Below are 24194 nucleotides of genomic sequence, written 5' to 3' on the forward strand. Positions count from 1 at the left end.
CAACCTCTGATAGGACATGATCGACTAGGAGTCGCAAATATCCAAGTCTGACCAGCAGCGTTAAAGATTATACTCAAAATAAATACTTTTCAATCAGCTCACGGGATGAAACCCGACGTGCTCTTGGTGCTTAGCATTAACGCAACCACCGAGCCACGCTGCTAAAATAATATCCTGTAGGATTCAATACATTGAAATAACTTATACTCCTGCAGTCCTTTTTTAATGGCAACCCTTTTCGATATTAATAAAATGTTTTATTTTAATTCAACTTATTTATATTTAAAGTAAAAGTTAAATTTATCACGTTTATTTATCCGCCTCTTTTAATGGCTGAAAAAGTTTTAAAAATTACTTTATATATTTTTTTTATTTCAATGCACACTCGCTTAACAGATTGCTCTAAAGCGGCGAGTGTGCTAAGCAGATTAAGACTCGAGAAATTATATATTACATATAATAAATACATAATTATTACATATATACACATGTAAATCAAAACAAAACCTGACATCTATGATCAGGCATTACAAACATCGTAAAGAATACAATCAATAACATTTTTCATGTAACAATACGAATTTTTACTCTCAATAATCATCCACAGAGACATCTATGGAGAGAGATTTGGCGAAACCTGAGATATTATAATAACTCAAGGTTTGCGATAGAAAATTGGATAAGAAAAGCCAATTTTACAGGAACCGTTTCAAAGAAAATCAGAAAAATTGGCAAAATTAACGATTGACCTCGACAAACCAACGAGTCTGCCCAACAACGAGACTAGTGGGAATCAAACCCGTGACACCTTGCACGAAAGAATACAACACTCACCACTACACCACGCTGCTGATTATATTTGTAGTGCTCATTGCTATCTAAAATCATTGATTGCGACTTTAAGTTCAAAATAGGTAATCTTACGGCGTATGTAATTAGTTTCTGATTGGCTGAATTGGTCAAAGACATTTGTGATTAGTCGCTCGTTAAATATATATTTATTTTTTTTTCGATTCAAATAATTTAATAAAAAAAAACAATTGACGATTTTTTTCATGGTTTTCATGAAGCCAAGCACCACTAGTATGGAATAAAACTAATTCGAACACACACGTACAATATTATATTTGCTTACAATTTGACATCAATTCGAACGCACACTCATTTGCGTAGAATAAACGAATTAAAATATTTTTAATCCGTATGTGACATTGCTTAACCTCTTACTCAAATGAAATAAGAAAGTTTTCACAAACGTCCGAAAAATTGTTAGACGATATTAGCTAATCAATGACTATTTGTTAGATTGCATTATCAACGCGGCGGCGTCTCCGTAGGTTTATGCAAATGTGAAAATATAATATGCATAATTTATATTTTCGACACGACTATATATACAACCGGTCACATCTCTAACTCATCAGTTAAATCCTATCCGTTGGCAAGACAACACCACCTGGAACAATTAACTCCAAATCGAAACCATGAAATCGGTGAGGACGCTGATTTCAGCACACGCACCCGAACCAGACTTGAACTTGTCCAATTTTCAAATCGATCATGTTTCAGATCATCATTCTGTCCTGTTTGGTGGCCATGATTTTGGCAGCACCTCAAGACGTCACCATTTTGCGTTACGACAACGACAACAATGGATTGGACTCGTACAACTTTGCGTAAGTGTTATTCATCAGCTTTCTTCTTTTTTTTTTCAGCAAGTACGATATGAAGACGAATCGAGCAAACTTTACCCCGTGCAGACAATTGAACGTACGAGGCTTTTTATTGTGTTGGAAAAAAATTCACACACTACAGACACAAATTGTATATAAAATTGTATAAACAGTGACGAAAGGTTGTGCAACGCATTTCAACTACCAGTTTCGTTTGTTGTTAATTTTTTTCACAATATAGCAGTGGCATATTAGTGCGACTTCTCATTTCTTCTTGCATGGTTTTGTTCAACTTGATATTTCTATTGGTGATTGCTGAAATATTTCAATCAATTTTTGACCCACTTGCACTTGGTCAGTTTCCTTAAAATTTTGCATACAAAGCCACTGTTTGTTCGAATAATTGTACAACAGTAGAGGTGTTATGCCACTGGCAAGATTTAGACAATTATGAAATTCATACTGGATTAGTCTATTTCATCTAAATAAAATATTGTGACAATTCTTAATTAAAATTGACTACCTGACAATCATTCTCAAAAATATTAATTATAAAAATAATATAAAAATCGACCGTTTATTAAAAAGAAAATTAAACTGCATTATGCAAAATCAAAATGCATACCAAATAAGAAATAGGTCAGGTTTGCGACGAAATTCTCGATTAATTTTTATATTATTATTTATTGAATGTTTTGATTCATTATTGTTAAAATATTATAAAAGTTGTTTTGGTAAATTATTAAATAATAAAATATTAATTAATTTAATATTAATTACTTTAATATTGATTAATTTAATATTGATTAATTTAATATTAATTAATTTAATATTAATTAATTTAATATTAATTAATTTAATATTGATTAATTTAATATTAATTAATTTAATATTGATTAATTTAAAAATAATTAATTTAATATTGATTAATTTAATATTAATTATTTTAATATCGATTTATTTAATATTGATTAATTTGATATTAATTAATTTAATATTAATAATAGCAATTAATTCAATATTGATAATATTAATTAATTTAATATTAATAATATTAATTAATTTTATATTAAAAATAGTAATTAATTTAATATTAATAATATTAATTAATTTAATATTAATTATATCAAATAAAATGTCCATACTCCGGAAAAGGGACAGTTGGCTTATGATAATTAATTTATGATGTTATCAATAAATAATACTTTAAATTTTATTGAACGATTAATAATTTGATGTAATTCAATTTAAGGGCTATTTATACTAGCATAGCACGTACCGAGAACTGCACGAAATCAGCAGTACGAAAAGTATTCTTTGGTACATTTTATATGGACACATTCATATCTAACGTGGCGTACTAAAATGTATTCATACTATACAGCAGTACGCCTCAAGCATAGCCGGTTTTATTCGACCACTGTAGAAATATTCACGCACCATGTGACATCATAGTAGCGAGTGCACGCGTACTAACGAAAGTGCGCATGCGCAAATGAATATTTTCGGAAACGTCATATTGTGACAATATTGACACGACGCAAGCAATATTGCGCCGTATCGTTGCGCTCTGTTATGTATAGGTAAGTCGATGTTGCTTTGCACTCGACCGAAACTTGTCTGAACGTGCCAAAACGTACGTTGCTTTATAGTATGAATAGAAACTGTCGTTAACGTGAACTGCTGTACTGTGCTGTAACCGTGAACTGTTAGATAGTATGAATAGACTTTTATTGAATCAAATTTTAAAATATGAATCTATGCAAACTTATACAAACACTGACCACGCCTAGTGACAATTACTTCGGTGATCGTAGTAGCACATTACTTACGCTATCGTCACTACTGTCTTTTTGTTGTTGCAACATTGGCAAGTTGCAACAACAAAAAGGCAGGTTTATTCTTTACAACGTTTTTGAATTACCATCGATAGATATGTAATTTCGAAGCTTCATATGTTAAATACTACATAGTTTTTCCTTTAGTCGAGGAATGAAATATGAAACTTTATACAACTATGCTACTTAAATAGTATTTTTAACGGATAATTATTTTCAGTTACGAAACCAGTGATGGCACATCTCGCTCAGAACAGGGTCAATTGAAGAACCCTGGCACTGAAAACGAAGCCTTATCCGTAACGGGTACATTCCAATACTTGGGACCTGATGGAGTTTTGTACAAGGTGGATTACATTGCCGATGAAAATGGATTCCAGCCAACGGGAGATCATATTCCGAAACCTTTATAATTTATTTTAATTTTTTACGTCATTATTTTATACCAAAAAAATACCTCATAATATGACACGCTGTACATATACTTAAAATATATTGTTTTTATTTTTTTATAAATAAACTTTCGTTAATATTTATTTGTTTTTTTATGTACTACACGGATAATAAAACAATCAATTTACACAGACGAAACTTTAACAATACGACAAAAGATGCCTCATTATTTTAAATTTTCAATTAAATAGAAATAAAATTCAACATCATTCCAATTGGTAGATTATTTTAATATTTAACCTTTAAATATCGCACAGCTCTCATACGCACATACATACATTCTAATGAATTAATTTGACATTTAACTTGAACGAGACGCGCTTAGATTGCTCATTAAGTTTAACATTTAATATACATACATACGTACATTTAAATTACGTATGTATGTATGTGTGTGTGTGTGTGTGTGTAATATATATATATATATATATATATATATATATATATATATATATATATATATATATATATATATATATAAATATAAATATGAACATACAGTTTAAATCCCTAATATATAACACAACATATCAATTCAAAACAATCCATAAATATAATATATTCGAAAACATTAAGAGGGCTGTACACCAGCGCTTTGTTCATACAAACGTATTACACTTTTTCCTTCCTCAATTATGGCACTAGAGAAATTTTTTTTTAATATCCTATGAATATCCACCATTGGCATGTTTCTGTGGTTTTATTTTTTTGATTAGTTATTTTTTATATGAGTTAGGAGCCACCAAACATCTATAAAATCGCTCTTTTTTACACCCACGAAAAGAGTCCAGCGTGTTTATTTAATGGTCGATTTTTAAAAAAAATACAACCACACAAACATAAAAAATATCTTTCTCATACCGATGATCTATATATATATATATATATATATATATATATATATATATATATATATATATATATATATATATATATATATATATATATATATATATATATATATATATATATATATATATATATATATATATATATATATATATATATATATATATATTGTCGCATTCACTCAATATATATATCGAAGAAAGGAACGGCAACAACATTAACGTTTCGGGTATCCAGCCCTTTTAAGAGCTAATTTCTCAATTGGAATTTCGAGAATTAAGCGTTTTCCTCATTTCTGTATCTCAAATATTGCCAATCTCTAAGTTAAAACCTATACGCATATGTGATGACATGTTTCTGTTTGTTTCTAAACATGCAATAAACAATGAAGCGTAAAATCCCTACTGACCTAAATTTTTGAGAGTGACGATATTTATCATTATGATCATTTAAACATTGAAAAATCATCCTTGCGAACGCCATCATGTTGATGTTTCATAGGTAGGTAGGTATGTACATACATAAAAAAACAAAGATCAGTAATATTTGAAATAAATAAAAATCAACTGCCGGTATGATCATCGCTAATAAATCTCATCGTGTATGGTTTATGTATGTATGTTTGTAATTCATTGCCTATTTACACATCTGCGCATCTCAAACTTTTCTTGATAAAATTATTCCACTGTAAAAAGAGCATAATGATTTTATATATTGCAATGTGACCTTCTTAGTATGTACACCTATTCCTTTAATTATTTTAGATCGAAAGATAATCGTGCCCAAATAGATTGTTTCAAACTTTAAATTTGTTAATTTATTAGACAGGCCCAACGAGCTTCTAGCAATCAAACAGTTTATTTATTTATTTATATTTTGATGGTAAAAAAGCTTTTACTTTACTAATCTTATTGGTAATTGACTAGGTACATTCAGACTAAAGTGTTTGGTTCGACTTGTCATGTCGTTTCGGTCTTGTCATGTCGTTTTGCAAGAGGCAGAGATGCCTATTAGTGTCTGAAGTGATTTTTTAAACTTCAGGCTAATCGTTTGCACACTAAATGACTTTAAAACTACCAGAGCTTACATTAAATAACTCCAATACCTAGACGATAATTTGTATTATACATAGTAGTTGTTTTACCCGGTTTCGCTCAGTATTTGTAATATAAACAGCGTAAACATGGCGAATCTTATAGTAAATATTAATTTGTTTTTTCATTAAATTTATTTGAATCGAAAAATAAAATTGACTCGTCGTCATAGAAATTTTGACTTGTTTACGAAATTCCCAAACAAATATATATACATACATACAAAGTCTCTTTCGAAATTATACATTAGATAAATTAACCTTCCAGCGGGCGCGCTGTCGTAAAATTTACGACAAATGCGCTTTATCGCATCTCCTACTTTTACCACTTAGTGATAAGCATCGAGCTTCGAGCTATTCGTAGGTCAGTGTTTCCCGAAACTGCAGGCGAATCGGTTGTGCTTAGAAGTTTTTGTGAGTCATCGATATTTGGGAATTTCCGTTGAGCGTTCTGCCGTTGATGTGGTTTGTAATAATTGTAAGGATGAAAATATTAATTTGGACTAATAAGTAATATTGATTCTGATTAATAATTTTAACTAATGATCGAATTGGTCGATAAAATATTTTGTTTTTAAATAGTAGCATATTTAGAGTGTTGTTTTGGTTTTTTGTTTAGAAAGTAAAACATATATTTTTTAAAGTATTGTCATTTATCATTTTTCATAACCTTACAATATTTCCTTAACATTTACATAAATAAATCACCATTTACATAAATAAAACAGCATTTACATGGAGAAAACTTGATGACGTAAAATTTACGACATGCGCCTGCTCAAAGGAAATAACTCCGCGCACCCACTGGAAGGTTAATAATTTATAATAATATAAGCGACTTATTAAAATCTCAAAGACTTGTTGGTTATCGTACTGAAGTAATATTTAAAAATTAAAATTGATTAAATGGATTAAAGACCAAAAACAGTTCCAAATATTTAAAATTTATCTACACAAATTATTGGGCTATTGAATGGTTTAATTTCCAAAACATCTCGCTTATAACGAGATTCAAATTACAGAGTACATTTTCTTGTTATTTTTTTTAATTTATATTTTTCCCATCATGCCATTACAATATTAAATGTATACATATATAAATTTGATGAAGAACCGTTTAAATAATGAAATCAGATAAATTGGCAAACACCGATAGAAAACAATCGACTTGGAGTCACTGATTTCCAAATCTGACCAGCAGCACTGCAGAAATACTGGGAATATTTTTTTTTCAGTCGAGGTCAACCCACGGCTTGAACCTGGGAACCTCTCGGTGGTTTGCATTAACGCAGCCACGGAGTTATATATACTGCTGACTGAATATCAGTATCGAGTCAAATCTACCTTCAATTTATTTTTTAATTATAAATCAGTAGATATGTACCTACATTCAATCAACGTTAATATGCTTGTATAAGCAACGATGCACTAAATAATATATTTTATATAAATAAATTTTCTCTATATAATTTCACGAATCATCAAAGCAGATATGATTTTAATAAGAAGGTTTTATTTGATTTCAAAAATACTGTTAAATTATTTGGAGATATTATATAATCTAATACAAGTCTTTCCTTAGCACTGATCTTCATTTCCCAACAAGTTAAGATTTTCAATTATGATTTTTTCGAAATGTCTACAAAATTGCCTTTGAAAAGGTCTACAAAATTGTCTATTTATTAAACAAATTAATAAATAAAAACGTTTTCAAGCAACACTCGGTGCTTTATTGGGAATGGTCAATTTCTAGACTTTTGCAATTGGGCTTTTTAATCGGAATTTTTTTGCAAACTTATAAAGAATATTCAAATAGTAGTCGATAATAAGTCGATATACATATTATGTATGTAGATATATGTATGTACATATGACTAAGCCATTTTATAGGAAAACTATTGAACCAAACCCATTGAAGCTATTTCTTCAAGATCACACTACATATTTTATGTATTTATTTTATTTTATTTTAAAAGGAAAACCAACAGTCTTAATTCAAAACAGAACAAATAATAAAATATATTACAAAAGACCAATTATAGGTTTCCGCTGGTAGTAATAAACTGAAGGGTAAACATACACGTAGTCATACAAAAAATTTGGAAATTTCATATGTGTTCGTTTTAAGCAAAACCAACTGTATTACTTGAAAAGATACATTCTACTAAAAAATATAACCGAAATAGACACTCCTACAGCTTAATAGCCACCTCGTATAACGATTCTCAATTATTTTCCTATTATTACTAGCAGTATAAAGCCGTTTGTAAACACGACTACGATTGCAGTCGATTCGATCTCGTTCAAAAGAATTCAAGTTTTCCTTTTTTTCTTCAATTTTATAATAAAAAAAAACAGACAAACATTAGATGAGTAACATTAACATCATGATATAACTAATAACAAGCGGTCATTGGATCACAGTTCTTCTCTAACTGTAGAACTTGACTGATCGGCAACATATTTTCCAAATCATCATGTCTAAAGTGAGTTTAAATTATACAATACATTACTTCCTAAAAGCCTCAAAGTGACGAAACGTACATTTTATTTTTTCAACGACCTTTCATCAGACAACGAAATACATATAAATATGTATATAAATAAAAAGTAAATACGCATCTTCGAGATTTTCAGTGTCAATACGTTGAAGTAATAAAGTAAATTTTATAAATCGTGGGCGAAAGCTACATTCAGACCCAAAAGATCATCAATTGAAGATGTACCATTGATTAAAATTATATTTTAAATGTTTCAGCTACAAACCGTGATTATTTTCATGGCAGTCTTTCTAATGTGTGCATGTCAAGATTACAAAGATGCTGTGATTACGAATTACGAATACGAACGCGGACCGTCAAACAGTTATCATTTTGGGTAAATATATGTGTATTTATGCTTGGAAATTAGCAGTATTACACTGCATTGAAATTAGCTACATGATATCATCTGTTATTGAAAATAAAAATAAGCTGGGTTGATATGTTAAAAGAAAACATTAAATATATATCTGAAAGAAGAACAGGTTTGTCATTTTATAATTAGAGAAGGTGACATGACGAATAGTCTTGATAGCCTCGATTTTTTAATATGATTAAATATTTATAAATTCTTGGAATAATTTTATATTATTGATTGCTAAAAGTTCATTTTTTACGTTTAAAAGTATTTTTTGTGTTTAAACGTAATTTTTTTATGTTAAAAAATAATTTTATGTACTAAAAAGTAATTTTATGTATTAAAAAGTAATTTTTATCGTTTTCGCCTCGTGCAATTTTTTTTCAACTGTTTTTCAACTTCTTCTATTAAGTCATACTTATATTTAACAATGTTTTTTTTAATATAATTGATTCAAAACTCAACATCACATATCATATAAATCTTGCAATTTCCTTGTATGATATAATTACATATATCAAAATTTTCATTATATTTTAGGTTTGCTTTGTCATCAAATATTACAAATACATACTTATGTATATATGCATTATAATAGTTGATATATTTTTTTAATTTAAGTATGTAAAGATCATTTTGATTAAGACGCATAGAATAACTATTCATTTAAGAACCACTTAAATGGATTATATCAAACATCATAATTTTATTCTGCAAATCAATTTCTAAGCAAATTTAATTTTTAATACAGATTTGATACCAGCGATGGTACATCAAGATCAGAAGACGGCAGAAACAATGCAGATGACACTCTGGCAGTAGATGGAACAATATCCTGGGTAGCAGACGACGGATCTCGATACCAAATGATATTCAGAGCCGACAAAAAGGGCTTTCGACCCATAATAAAACGAATTTCAGGACCTTGAAAATATCACCTTTGTATTGTTAAATTTATCGTACAATAAAATCTTGTGAAAACTACACAACATCGTCTCCTTTCGAACCCAAGTTCGTACATTTGTGCTTAACATTGCAAAGAATTTCGAGAGATCGAAAGGACAAAGCGTTTAATGGGTTCTTCGGTTGCGAAAAGAGTACGTCTCATTTCGTAACACGAGTGAGTAAAAATTCTTTGGAATTTCATAAAACCTACATCTTTTTACGCGAGGGTTATTCAGTATAAATAGTATGAAAAAATTGGATCTGATATCATTTACACAAGCGTTTCACTCCAACCAAGTACGAAAACATGCAATTCAACATGAAATTCGTAAGTTCAACTTATCTATACATATATAAAAATCGTGTCTAAACATTTTTCAATATATGTTACATAGTACTGGAAAAACACAACATATTCACTCACTTTTATAATGCAAATACACATTTCATATTGATTAATTGATATGGTAATCAAGTAAACATATATAACATTTATCTACTACAGCTTATATTAACTCTCACTGACGATTCAAAAGCTTTTTAAATATGTTTATTTTGATTTTATTGTCATCGGAAATTCGTATGTGTTCGAAATTATAAGAAAATCGACTCTGTAGAGATCATTCCAAAATTGATTATATAATTTGACTCGTATACACAAAAAATCTAATCTAAATGAAACCGTGTGTATTTATTACTAATAATATTATAAGCAAACTAATCCACTTTATAATTTACCGTCGTAAAATTTTCAGATAATGGTATTCATGGCGCTTTTGATAGCAACAGCATTCTCAGCTCCTCAATCCTCTTCAAAAGATGCTCGAATTATAAAATACGAAAACGACATCGGCTTAACTGGTTATAACTTTGCGTGAGTGATAAATTCAATATTTAAAAAAAATGAGACATCTGTCGAAAATTTTCCAAACTTTTTCATAGTATGAAAAACTTTTCATTTAATATTTAAATTTCAGATATGAAACAAGCGATGGAATTTCCAGACAGGAAGCAGCCGAATTGAAAAATGCCGGAAGTAAAGATGAATCTCTGACCGTCAAAGGATCATACAGTTGGTTCGACGCTGATGGAAAACAATACGTAGTCAACTACGTTGCAGATGAAGAAGGCTTTAAACCGGAAGGAGAACACATTCCACAAGCTATTTAAATTTTAAATATGTACTTATCTACGTTTAAATATAATCCAATATAATATAATAGTATGCATTAAGAAAGTTCATGTTTTTTATTACATATCTCCTTTGCATTTCACGTGGCTTTCGTGTTAGTGGTCATTTTTTATATCTCCTATCTCTTATCCGATCGTTTTCATACTTTGCCATATTGCTCATTATGGTCATCAATATACGTTAATGTATCGTCTGCCATTACGTTGGAGATAAAATATCGTATACAACGCGTTTTATAAACGGGGCACGTAGACCTTCCTGACGTTTAACAAGCGTTCGTCCCGTGTCTTCCAACTTTTTCGCCTTGATATGGCCATATAAGATTTTAATTGTTTAAGCGCCTATAATTCACGTTCTCGTTATCTCTAATATATAAATATTTATAGTTTTGACTCTCATATGTATATATAAATTTCAAATTTGGCGTCTAGCTTCTTGTAAGGTAATACACGATATATATGTTGATTTTTGGCCAAATATGTCAGATCTGACATTTCACGACTAAAAGTATATCTCTTCACTGGGTTTTATCTGCGAGATAATTATGATTCATATGTGTAAGTTAACACGTGTGTGTATTCATATTTAACTATAATATAAGGAAACACCACCAGTTTCCATTTGTAAAATACGATTATAAATGATTATTGTTATTATTCAACGAACATGCTTATGGCAACATTACACAATACCAAGAAGTGGGTAATTACATGTCTTATCATAAATTAAGTGGAACAACGAACAAGCTCTGAAACGCCAACGACCAAAAGAGCATCTCTAATTTCGCAACAACGAAAAGACGACGACGTGTATTTAAAAATTTTCGATTTAGATCTCAGTAGAAATTTTCCTTGCTTCATTTTCGCCTTTCAATACTACAAAGCTTACAGATTTTTCATGTAAGCTAATTAGAACACTTGAAAATTGTATTTTTGTTTTCGTAGAAGAGACACTCGACTCAAAGCAACAATAGAACCGAATGAAAATTCAATAATCAAGGCTTAGCAAATATTTTTCTGAACTTAAGCACAAGGAAATGTAATATTTTCAATGACAAATCTTACAGTGTTGTTTACACTTGTCTACAACACTTCCCACGACAAAACGATGTGTCATTTTTAAACATTTCATATAAAAGATCAATAATTGAAACGAACTTAAACGAAATAGCAAATCAAAATAGCATTTATCATCGTGCTGAGTTTGTTTGATGTACGAAATCCGTAAGTGAAAAGTCAACTTAAATAAAGATCATCAAATATTAACATCTCACCTTTGACTCTGTATTATATGATTTATATATATGTATGTACATACATACCTATGTATGTCATCATCTTCAACCTTTCTCCATCGAATGCAAGACGAAGGTCTTTTCAATTCATTTCCATTTCTATCCATCCATCTTTCGCAAGTTACTTCTAATGTCTTTCAGCCATTTTCATTCATTCATTCACAATTCAATAGTTTTTTTACATACGTACACACATAATATGTACATATATTGTACGTATTTATGTATATAAACTCACCTTTAAAACATTGAAAATATTACCATACATTTCAGATATTTGCAACAAATTTTTAAATAAATTAACTGGAAAATTAGGACTAAAATCACTTTCTACACACTTTAGATCATATTATATACTAGTGTTTTTACCCGGCTTCGCTCGGTATTTCGAATATAAACCGCTTAAGCATGGCCAACCTAATAGTAAAAATTTTATTTAAATTCATTTACGAATCTCTTTCGAAATTATATATTAGATTTTGAATTCTTATTAATCCAGTCATGCTGACAATAGTTTAAAAATTCAGATAGATATTTTTAAATGCTACACAGATTCTGCTCTTCATTTAACGGCTTTACAACCCACGTTGGTTTTTTTATTAGCTTCATTACAGCTTCGTTTTGACCTTTATTATGTAAACTAGTTTCTTTTCCCAAATTTGTAATTCTTTTGTCATATTCCTCAAACAATTTTTTATTTAATTTAATTAATTAAAACAATTTTTTTAACCATAACTGAAGTACTCAGCATTGAGTCAAAGTCAAAAAAACTAAGCAAAACCACGTAAAAATAGAGCCAAAAATGGAACGTTTTTAAAAAAAATTCTACAGTTTAACTACATATTTTTACTATCAAATTTAGTATACTTCATAAAATACATATGTATATGTAGTAAAGTATATTTAATACAAATTACCTTAACAAAATTTGATTCAGAACGTCGACTTTAATTTTAAGTTAAAAATAATATAACTACATATGTATATGTATGGCAAAATTTCGCTATTTCGCTATAAGTAGGAAAAATAATTTACTAGTTTATGAAATTCGATGGTAAATTTCAATCCCTCATATGTATGTATATGTATAAAATGAGTTATGAATATTCATAAAAAATTTAAATAAGTTTATTTTTCCATTTTCTTTATACATCACTTATATTAAATTAAGATAATACTATAAAAAAATTGTAAAATAGAAAATTATCACTGAATCAGTAGCTATTAGAATATACCTAAGATGTATTGTGAACATAATTTATAAACAATAAAAAGCCCTTAAAATCAAATAAAAATCTAATATATAATACATATGTATACATAATTTTGAAAGAGACTTTGTAAGGTTTAATGTATGTAACTATAAAAAGTTTGGGTGGTAGAATCCATGACGTTAAATTAAAAAAAAATACAAATGAATATATTCAAATAAATTTAATAAAATATTTACTATTAGATTAGCCATGTTTAAGCGGTTTATATGCCAAATACCAAGCGAAGCCAGGTAAAACCAATAGTATATACATATATGTAGATAATATACAACATTTTGTAAATCAAAATTGAAAACTGCTTTTAAAACAGACAAGCAAACAAACGTTAATTTTTTTAATATACAACTAGCTGAACCCGGCATGCGTTACAATGCCACAATAACGCATGCAATTACCGTTCCCGTTCCCGTTTTTCCCGTTCCCGAGCTAAAGTCATGGTAATCTGATGTATCCAGTGTTTAACAACGGAGAAACCCATGCAGCGAACACATTTGAAATTATTCAATTGTTTGTTTATTTTACCCTAACAACGCAGGTGGAGACATTTGAAATTATAGCGTTGCAATGCCACTCATTCCCGTTTTTCCCGTTTCCGTTCCAGTTTTTGGCTGATTTTTTTTTATAGAAACCATCGCAGACATACAAACAATAAGTCTTGTAAGTTTCATCGCAATTGGTTGAATGGTATAATAAGAATAATGCATACGAGACATACAAACATTGATTTATATATATATGTACATATATGTATATAGATGTGTATTTACCATATTGTTAACTTTTTGTTTTTAACTTTATCTATATACGTAGTAACAATAGATGAAGTTTTGTCATCATGCGAAAATTCAAACTCGAGATTTTGACTGATTCGAACTCATAATAGATCACTGATCACTGTTTTCATGATCTAGAAAAAATGTGTGTGTGTCTGTGTATTTTGGGGATTTTTTGAACACCGTTAGTCTTATCAAACTGAAACTTAGTATCGGTTACTGAAATTCTTATCGACACGACGTAAATTTTTTTCAAATTTTTAAGTTGGCCGGAAATAGTACCTCCACTTATAGTCTACGTGTGTGTCTCGAATAGGCTCCTATACCACTGAACCGATTACGATGGAACTTTCCGGATTTGTTGTATGCATGTCCGGGAAGATCACTGTGAAAAAAGAACCGGAAAAAACCTCTATCGTAATATCGATTTTACTGACGCGAAAGTAAAGCTTTCAAAGCACTACACCGCGAGTGTGACAATAATCGCGCCACGCCTACCTCACACTCGAATGTACTGACCATTCAGGGCTGTACCACAAACACACAGCGGATGGCCCACGTCAGCAAATATATCTATACCTATATATATAAAATTGAATGATTGTGGAACGGGAACGGGAATTGCACGCGTTATTGTGGTATTGCACATTGAAAGTATAAATATTAAATCCTAATATTTTTTAAATATTTTTTTATAAAATAAATAAAACACATATATGTATGCGGATAACATACACTGTGATAATTTTCAATAAAGCAATCATATTTTTAATTAAGAAATTTTCATCGTAGTCGAACATTCAAGTCATTGTTAGTTTGGATTAGTACTCCACTGCGTATGTACGTAGATATTTAACATAACTAATTACAGTTTGGGAAACAGAGATGACTTTCTGCAAACAACGACAGTAAAGCACGGACACACTCACCCAGATGAAAGTAAAAGTCAAATCAGCTGCATCTTTCCGATGACCTCATTGCACCTCGATATGTTACGTCCATTTACGACCGTACATCACTCTCGTTATTACAAAATCGATTATTTCTCTGAAAATCGATTTGAATCGCTTGAATACCACGATTATTAACCTTTGCCGAGTGTGTTTTGGTCCGTTTCGAAACCGAACACATACACGTATGTATGCATACATTTTTTTTAAACTCCAAGTATGTACATATGCAAGTAAGTACGTGATGTTCGATTGAAATGCTCGCCGCGCATTGGGACAAATAAATTTTAAATTAGTCGGTCGGCTTCCATTGATGCGAAATCGATCGGGTGATAAAAACCAAAGGTCGCAATTTCAATATATTTATATACATATTTTTATTTCGTGAAAATACACGAAATCGTCGAAAATGTCACGTGTTGGATTTACGATCGCGTCAAATCCAAAAAGTGTGTGTTACAATAAATAAATACATATGTGAGAATACAAAATAAACACATCGATATTGCAATCGATATTTAGCGGCACATTCGGCAATATTGCGTACGTACAGTTTTCGAATGAGATAGTGCTTATTTTCTGAAATTTTAAATCTCAATTTGAAGATGAAAAAGATTCTGTAAAGAGGCATTTTAAAATCTTAAAATTCTTATTGAATTGAAAATTATACGATTTCACTAAATAACAAAATCATTTTATATTAATTTTGTAGTTTGTTTATTCATTTATTTAACATATTTAGGAGAGGCGGTAAAAAAGATAGACCCAAGGGGTTTGATTTATACATATTATATCAATTTATACATATTTGTAAATTAAATGAGAAAAAAGTAAAATATATTCAAATTGACAATATTAAAATAAAAATAAACAAAAAACAGAAATAAGATATATTGGGAAAGAGTTACAGAAATCCTTTAAGTTTGAGAAATACACCAAGCTTATTCTTAAAAATATTAGGGTTGTCAGAAATTACAATATCATTGGGAAGACTATTCCAAACTGAAACCACTCTGTTTGAAAAGAAGGAATCTCTGATCAATTTATTAGATTTTTCTTTTTGGAATCTAAGCGAGTGACCTCTGAGGTGAGTGTTTTCGTTGGATGTAATAAGATTGGAAATTTGATATTTATTGAAATTGTCAAAAATCTGTCAATTTAATTTTTTATTGCTTATTTCGGGACATTCACCTCTTATTTTACTATTTAAAAAAAATTAGACTACTTTACTAACCAAACAGTAATTCTCATTTCGAATTATGTTGTCATAAAAGTCTATAGAAATAATACGACGATGTACGCTATGAACGAAAAAATATATATTTTTAATTTTAATTGAGTATTTTTACATAGATATATTACCAGGAAGGCTTGACAGGAAGACCCCAATGCGCCTTCCTGGACAATTAGTTAGAAACAATGCAGCTTTTTATTATTAAATAAATCACGGTATTTCCAGAAGCTGAAGAACACGAAATAACAATTAATTATAGAATTAATCCATTGAGACATCTATGGATTATTGATTAGTACATATTTTTTACAAATTGTACATATAATGAATACAGAAGATTTGTGACAACAGGAAAGATGATTTTTTGCCAATTTTGAGGAACCGTTTCAACAATGATCAGATAAAATTGGCAAACTCTGATAAGAAATGATCGATTTGGAGTCACAAACCCCCAAAATCTAGCAGTATGGTGGATCAAACCCACTGATTAAGCCACACTGCTGGCTATATCAAACCATGCTTTACGATTCGTACGATTTTTAATCCATTACCGGTTTCAAGATATACTAATGCACTCGGGCCTTACTCGGATGTTGCCACGTTACGGGTAACGTCCGATGAGCTCGGTCTAGGTTTATTCGTATCGTGTCAACCCGGTATAAAGCAAATTATGAACAATACATGGAATTATAAAATATAGAGTGACAAAGAAATAGTTAGAATCTGACAAAGCAATCCGAAGCGATCGCAGTAGAACAATGCGACCGAACAATTTGGGCGATTAACGTCAGGCACATCTTTGTGGGAGAATTTTCAAACGCGTCTAATACGATATTTTTTCACAATCATAATGGCGGATGATACCTTATAATGGCGGATAAGAAGCAAAAAATTTTCTTAATAGTAATAGTAAGTGAAACATAAAAGAGGTATGTAATATATAATATTATAAAAAAATGATTTTAAAAAACATAGCTCTTCTATAATTTGTATATAAAATTATTATTTTAAATAAAAATACCAATAATTTTATTTTACTACCGTCATCTATGTTTAAAACTAAAAACTGGATAAACGTTAGGCACTTTTCAGAAATTCAAATTTCAAAGTGTCTTACACTCTATTTTTGCACCATCGTAATGGCGGAGGATCCATTTACTTATATTGATGACCAAAATGAGCAATATGGCAAAGTATGAAAGCGATCGGATAAGAGGCAAATCTTTTCCTGAATTGTAATCGTAAGTGAAACGTAAATATGTAATAAAAAAGGCAACAGGTTCCTTCAACTGAGCACAATTTTGACAATTTCATAGCAAATTAGGCGTAATATACATCGGATCGGATACTATATGTATATATATATATATATATATATATATATATATATATATATATATATATATATATATATATATATATATATACATATAGTATCCGATGGTAAGCTTGGAAGGCTTTGACAACCCTTAATTATCATGTAAGTATGTATCGTACGAATTGGGAAAGCTTTCGTACATTTTCTATTATATTTTAAATGATGCGTTGTTTACTGTATCAATAATTCATTAGGTCATTTCGGCGCTTTCGTTTGAGTGGAGACTACGAGCGAATTAACAAATGTCGTTTCGACTAGAAGAAGAAGATGTCTAGCAGAAGTAGGAAGGGTATTGGGTGAATATCAGAAGAGGAAAATTGTTGACAGCAACAGAAAGGTGGGGTGCATATATATAAAGGGGTGCGCTATTATAGTCTATACTGCAAACGTATCGAGACTTCCGCGAACACAACTACTCTCTACATCTAACCCAAAATGAAACTAGTGAGTACACACATATCTAAAGGAATATTTGTACATATGTGCATATGTATATGTATATATCAACTAACTTAAAATATATATATATATATTTCTATTTAAAACTTATTATATATTTTTTTTGTTTTACTTTTAAATGCTTTTTATTATTACGAAATTATGTTCACAATACATCTTATATCTATTTTAATAGCTACTGATCTACTGATCATTTTCTATTTTACAATTTAATTTAATTTGGTTAGTAATCATAGTATTATATTATTCTAATGTTAATGTACAGCATAATAGGAAAAAGAGCTCAAAAACCAATTTTCAATTCTTATAAATGCTCATAATACATAATATTAAGTTAAGTAGTATTAAGCGATAAGTTAAGTAGACACATTTGCTAGGAAACTATGACAGATAAAACCTAACATTTTTATTCGAATTTATAATAAAAAAAAATTGAATCAATTTAAATAATCAATATTTGATGATTTACTTTCATTTTGAAAAAATATCCATTTAATCGATTTAATTTTTAACAGTATAATTACTTTTGATAAATGCATACATACATATATATATATATATATATATATATATATATATATATATATATATATATATATATATATATATATATATATATATATATATATATATATATATATATATATATATATATATATATATATATGGTCACAATAATATTATAATAACCTTTATATTTGTTATAAAAATAATAGCCGTTATATTTGATATATGTAAGTCCACTTTCGAGATATATTTTGCAAAACAATAAATATAATGTTTGGCGTTTAACAATGTTTAAAAATACAGGTAGTGACTTGCAATACGTTTATTCTGCTTTTCCGAGATTCTAGACAAATCGAATTAAAATTAGTAAATTAAGTAAAATTATTGCATTAAATCAAACAGAAATAGTATTTTTGGAACTGAAAATTGGACTTTCGCCACTTTAAAATATAACATCTCATTTGTCTTAGGTTTATTCTAATAGTTACTAGTCTTATTTGCATATTTTTACTGGTTTAACTATTTTTAATATTTTTCTTATTATATAGGTAATGCTTAGTGCTTAAGATATGATAGAAAAAAGTTCAATAACCTTTTAAAATATCACTAAGTTGAATAAACATAAAGTCTATACGCATAGTATGACCGTTTAGCAAAAAAACTATATTTGAATAATAATTTCACTAGCATAATATTTAAGTTGTTGAATTATATTTATTATTTCATGCAAATTGATTTTAATATTAATAAAAAAAATAAAACGAGTGTACTCTAGCGAATGACCACTTGCATTTTGAATTGATATTGAGCAAACAATAAATACATGCAAAAAATCAATTGATAAAAAAAAACAAAATGTAAACAACGCATAAAAAACATCACATCGAATTGTTTCAATTTATAAATACTATTTGTTTATATCAATTTTTTTTGTACTTAAGTAAGTGCTGTTTTCGATATATTCTATTTTATTGTACAATTTTCCTATACATAAAGAGTAAAGCAATGACAGAAGTCTATATTGTAAAAGATATCTAGTTTTCAGTAAGTGCTGTTTTCGATTAGATCTTTCATTGTACAATTTTCCTATACACAAGGAGTAAAGCAATGATACAAGTCTATATTGTAAAAGATATCTAGTTTTCAGTATATGTAAATATCCAAATAGTTTTGTATGTAAAATAATTGCTAAGTAAAATTTAAAATTCAATCAACATAGAAATGTCACATTCGACTTTTTATATGTATGTAAATTACAGTTTATATCACATCCAACGAATTACTAACACTCACACTGCGCCTAATTATACCCATAAGATTTATTCAACGACAGCCATTGTTGTCTAAAGATGCTACCGTTGAATAGCCATTTTTTTTTTGTTTGTCGAAAAACAATTACGTAAGTTTTCCACAAGTATGTACGTACACTTACGTAGTTTGAATTACAATTCGACGCATAGCTAACTAAATATGCTCGAAACGGTATTAAACAAATAAATTGCACAGCTTTACCTTGAACCTGTCACGTACATTTGTTCAAACGAATTCTCATTTTTTTACATTGATTTTTCTTATCTCCAGGCAATCTTCTTCGTAGTCTTCATAACCGCAGCTTTGGCAGCACCTCAACAGGACCCTAAACAGGCAACTATCATCAGATATGAGAACGACAATATAGGATTGGAAGGATACAATTTTGCGTAAGCATACTGATATATACATACATACCTGGAGTTTAGTTCAAACATAAAAGTATATACTTCTTAGCTGAAGATATCTGGAAAAATTAAGACAACAAAGTTGCTTTCATCGTTGGAAGTAACAATCGTTTCATTTACAACATGACTTCATTTGATTTTGATTTTTAAATGCTTTTTATTATTACGAAATTATGTTCGCAATACATATTATATCTATTTTAATAGCTACTGATCTACTGATCATTTTCTATTTTACAATTTAATTTAATTTGGTTAGTAATCATGGTATTATATTATTTTAATGTTAATGTACAGCATAATAGGAAAAAGAGCTCAAAAACCTATTTACAAGCTAAATTTCATACATTTATCGCATAGCTTTGAAGCAATGCTGTAGACTGATCATAAGTCACATTGTAAAGTATATTTCTTCCTCTATTCAATGATATAAGAATCATTTGAAAGTTCGTCTTTTAAAAGCGTCGTTTTAACAGCTGGTATAGACATAATTTTACATCAAATGAAAAAGGACGCGATTGGATGATTGGCACATGTGATATGTATTATACATTGTAGTGAATACATGTCGCAAGTGCAATATTGCATCTGTTGAACTATAAATCATCATGCTGATTATGCAATATGCAATTTCAGATCTGTAGTGATTTTAAAGGTGACATATTTTGAATCGTCTGCCGCCATGCACCTACGTGGATGGACGTATTTCTAAGTCAAAAGTTATTTCAAGGACTGTGTGACATTTCGCAACCGTTCTGTTTGCACACGTTCGTATTATGCAACGGTGCTAATTTCACACGTGAGGAAAACTCATCTCTTGGGTTACCTACGCAACGTGGGCGAAGACCTTCGCCAGATTTGGTGAAATTTTTCGTATTGACCAAACAAGTTTGATAGATATATCGTCGCGCTAAACAGATGCAACATTGCGCTTGCGACATGCATTCACATCACAGTATCATATGTGTCAATTATCCAATCACGTTTCATTTCTCATTTGACGCAGGACTACGCCTCTTCATAAGGCAATATTTTGGCAGCAGCCCAGACCCTTAAAATTATCTCTCAATTGTCTCCAGAACAAATTTAGAACAGTAAAATACATCAATCTTTACAAAATAGCAACTTTATTTATTTATTTATTTATATATTACCTCAGCTATCAAGCTAATTTAAAAAATACATCTTAATTACTTAATTTATAATTAACTTATATGTACTGTCCCTCACAGAGGTGTCTCTTCGCACCTCGCAAGAATGCATCCATGGTCTTAGCAAACCTGATGCACTCAAGGAGGGCATTAAACATGAGCACACCCCTGTGAAAAAAACCCCCAGCTGTCTTATTTTTTCTTACTCTACTTACAACTAGTTTGTCTTTATTTCTAGATTTCAAAAAAACTATGTTTATCTCTATTCCTTATTATATAATCATCAAAATACTTAGGCAATAACTTATGATCTAACTTATAAACAAAAGACAATGTACTAATATTTAGACTAATTCTAATACTCATTCATCCTAATTCATCTAACATACTTCCAATACTCTTAAATCTACTCACATTCAAAATACCTATCATAGCTTTACTCTGTATTTTTTACATTTTTACATACCTCCTTTACGTTTCACATGGCTTTCGTGTCAGTGGTCATTTTTATCTCTTATCCGATCGTTTTCATACTTTGCCATATTGCTCATTTTGGTCATCAATATACGTAAATGTATCGTCTGCCATTACGTTGGAGATAAAATATCGTATACAATGCGTAACAAATATCCAGAATCTCGGATACGGTGACGTTTATGACGGTACGTAAGGCTACCATAATCTATCTTCAATCTTTTCGCCTTGATATGCTATTTCAGATTTTAATTGTATAAACGCCTATAATTCACTCTATATTTTATAAAATTTGCTCTATAGGTTCTCGTTATCTCTAATATTTAAATATTTATAGTTTCAACTCTCATATGTATATATAAATTTCAAATTTGGCGTCTAGCTTCATGTAATGTAATACACGATATATATTGATTTTTGGCCAAATATGTCAAATCTGACATTTCACTGTATATCTCCTCAGTCGGTTTTATCTGCGAGATAAGTATTCAATAAGAAGTTATGTTGTATCTAATTGTTAATATGATTTACAATAAGCTTACATACATTTAGTTTTTTACAATAAGCTTACATACATACATCACATACAATTATTTTTAGTTATCAGCTGACTTTTTCTAAATCTTGGTCACTAAACAAACTAAGCACAGTGGCACAATAAACCACATGTGGTAAGACAATTGAATTAAACACTAAAACAATTAAACACTTTGATGCAACAATTCAAAATTAAGCTGTGCCGAAGTTTAAACACAGAGCTTAAACTTTTCTTTTTAATATATCCTAATACTTGGTGTTTCAGGTTCGAGACGAGTGATGGAACTTCCAGACAGGAACAGGCCGAATTAAAAAATGTAGGCACTGAAAACGAAGCACTCGTAGTTCGAGGTACCATTTCTTGGGTGGCCCCAGATGGTCAGCAGTATACTCTCAATTATATTGCCGATGAAAATGGTTTCCAGCCTTCTGGAGCTCATTTGCCTCAAGCTTAATTCGTTTAATTACTTAACCAAGCACTTAAATTACACCATAAAATTCCAATCGTTGTATATCTCACATCCCCCCATACATACATATAATATATATTTTTTGCATTACTCGTATCGAGTAATTTTTTGTATAAAATAATGAAATCCATGCATATGTAAATTGTATATATTATTTCAAATAAATATATATTTTTTTTTTATTAAAAACTTTATTTAAATACCTTCTCATAACAAGATGGCATTAAGTAATATACGATGAAATATTCAAAAAAATATATTTTAATAAATATTTATAAAGTCTTTGATCATTGCGATTATATTATTATATAAGCTATTAATTTTTCTATAAATTCGATAAGTCGAAAACATACTATAAATAATTTTATTTAGTCAAAGTAAATCGCATTATATATGTACATACATACATATGTAGAATAAAATTGCTATATAAGATGAAATTTTAATATTCGTATATTAAATTTAGTATTGAGAAATAACTATCTAAAAAAAATATATAAAGTTTATTTTCTATCGAATATAAACACAACTAAATAATAAATTTTCAAATAAAATCCGATTCTTGAACCAATCGATAATTATGTATATTCAATAATCGTCATCTGCAGACAAAACTGCAAAGCTTTTGGTTTAGTAGTTATTTGATATATCATGAAAAAATAGTTTCGATAACGTAAGAATTTCATTTTATTAATGAAATATAACGTGGTCAAATTTAATTTACGAAAAAGCACGTTATAACGTGGATAAATAAATCCGATAACATTTTTAAGTTTAATAGGTTTTTACCTTAATAAATTTCACGCTGAAATTAAAGGAAATATTTCACAAATTTTATTGAGTTCATTAAAAAAATCTCGCCTTTAAATTCAGGTTCGCAAGAGAAAAAAAAACACATTTTTATTTCAATAAAATTCTACAACACGTACTAAATTATAGCGGTACTTTTGGAACAAAAAATACATTTTATTTAATAATTTCTACAAACATACATACAATATTTTTTCTAAGAAAATGGTTTATACTTGTAGGTA

The 24194-nt window shown here is 29.2% G+C and overlaps 3 protein-coding genes and 1 pseudogene across 5 annotated transcripts; all 4 read left to right on the top strand.

The window, feature by feature from the left end:
• The first annotated feature begins 1442 nt into the window (after nt 1–1442).
• On the top strand, nt 1443–3975 carry LOC143911202 (endocuticle structural glycoprotein ABD-5-like). Of its 2 annotated transcripts, XM_077429995.1 has the most exons (3): nt 1443–1493; nt 1570–1676; nt 3732–3975. In XM_077429995.1, exons 1-3 carry the CDS (start codon nt 1485–1487, stop codon nt 3922–3924), a joined length of 309 nt encoding a protein of 102 aa, XP_077286121.1. In that variant the 5' UTR covers nt 1443–1484; the 3' UTR covers nt 3925–3975. The 2 variants fall into 2 exon arrangements, with proteins under 2 accessions (XP_077286121.1, XP_077286114.1); XM_077429988.1 differs by lacking the exon at nt 1443–1493 and having other exon boundaries at nt 1561–1676.
• A 4182-nt stretch (nt 3976–8157) lies between these two features.
• Nucleotides 8158–9807, top strand: LOC143913717 (endocuticle structural protein SgAbd-6-like). Its single transcript, XM_077433686.1, has 3 exons — nt 8158–8392; nt 8665–8783; nt 9556–9807. The coding sequence occupies exons 1-3, from the start codon at nt 8384–8386 to the stop codon at nt 9731–9733; spliced, it is 306 nt and encodes a 101-aa protein (XP_077289812.1). The 5' UTR covers nt 8158–8383; the 3' UTR covers nt 9734–9807.
• A 33-nt stretch (nt 9808–9840) lies between these two features.
• LOC143916536 (endocuticle structural glycoprotein SgAbd-5 pseudogene) lies at nt 9841–10919 on the top strand (annotated as a pseudogene). Its single transcript, XR_013260983.1, has 3 exons — nt 9841–9924; nt 10505–10623; nt 10727–10919. The product of XR_013260983.1 is annotated as an endocuticle structural glycoprotein SgAbd-5 pseudogene (transcript).
• A 7302-nt stretch (nt 10920–18221) lies between these two features.
• LOC143909171 (endocuticle structural protein SgAbd-6-like) lies at nt 18222–23340 on the top strand. Its single transcript, XM_077427076.1, has 3 exons — nt 18222–18288; nt 20392–20510; nt 22956–23340. Exons 1-3 carry the CDS (start codon nt 18280–18282, stop codon nt 23143–23145), a joined length of 318 nt encoding a protein of 105 aa, XP_077283202.1. The 5' UTR covers nt 18222–18279; the 3' UTR covers nt 23146–23340.
• Nucleotides 23341–24194: the final 854 nt, after the last annotated feature.

Source organism: Arctopsyche grandis, chromosome 1 (assembly GCF_051622035.1).
Source record: "Arctopsyche grandis isolate Sample6627 chromosome 1, ASM5162203v2, whole genome shotgun sequence".
NCBI classification, from domain to species: Eukaryota; Metazoa; Arthropoda; class Insecta; order Trichoptera; family Hydropsychidae; genus Arctopsyche; species Arctopsyche grandis.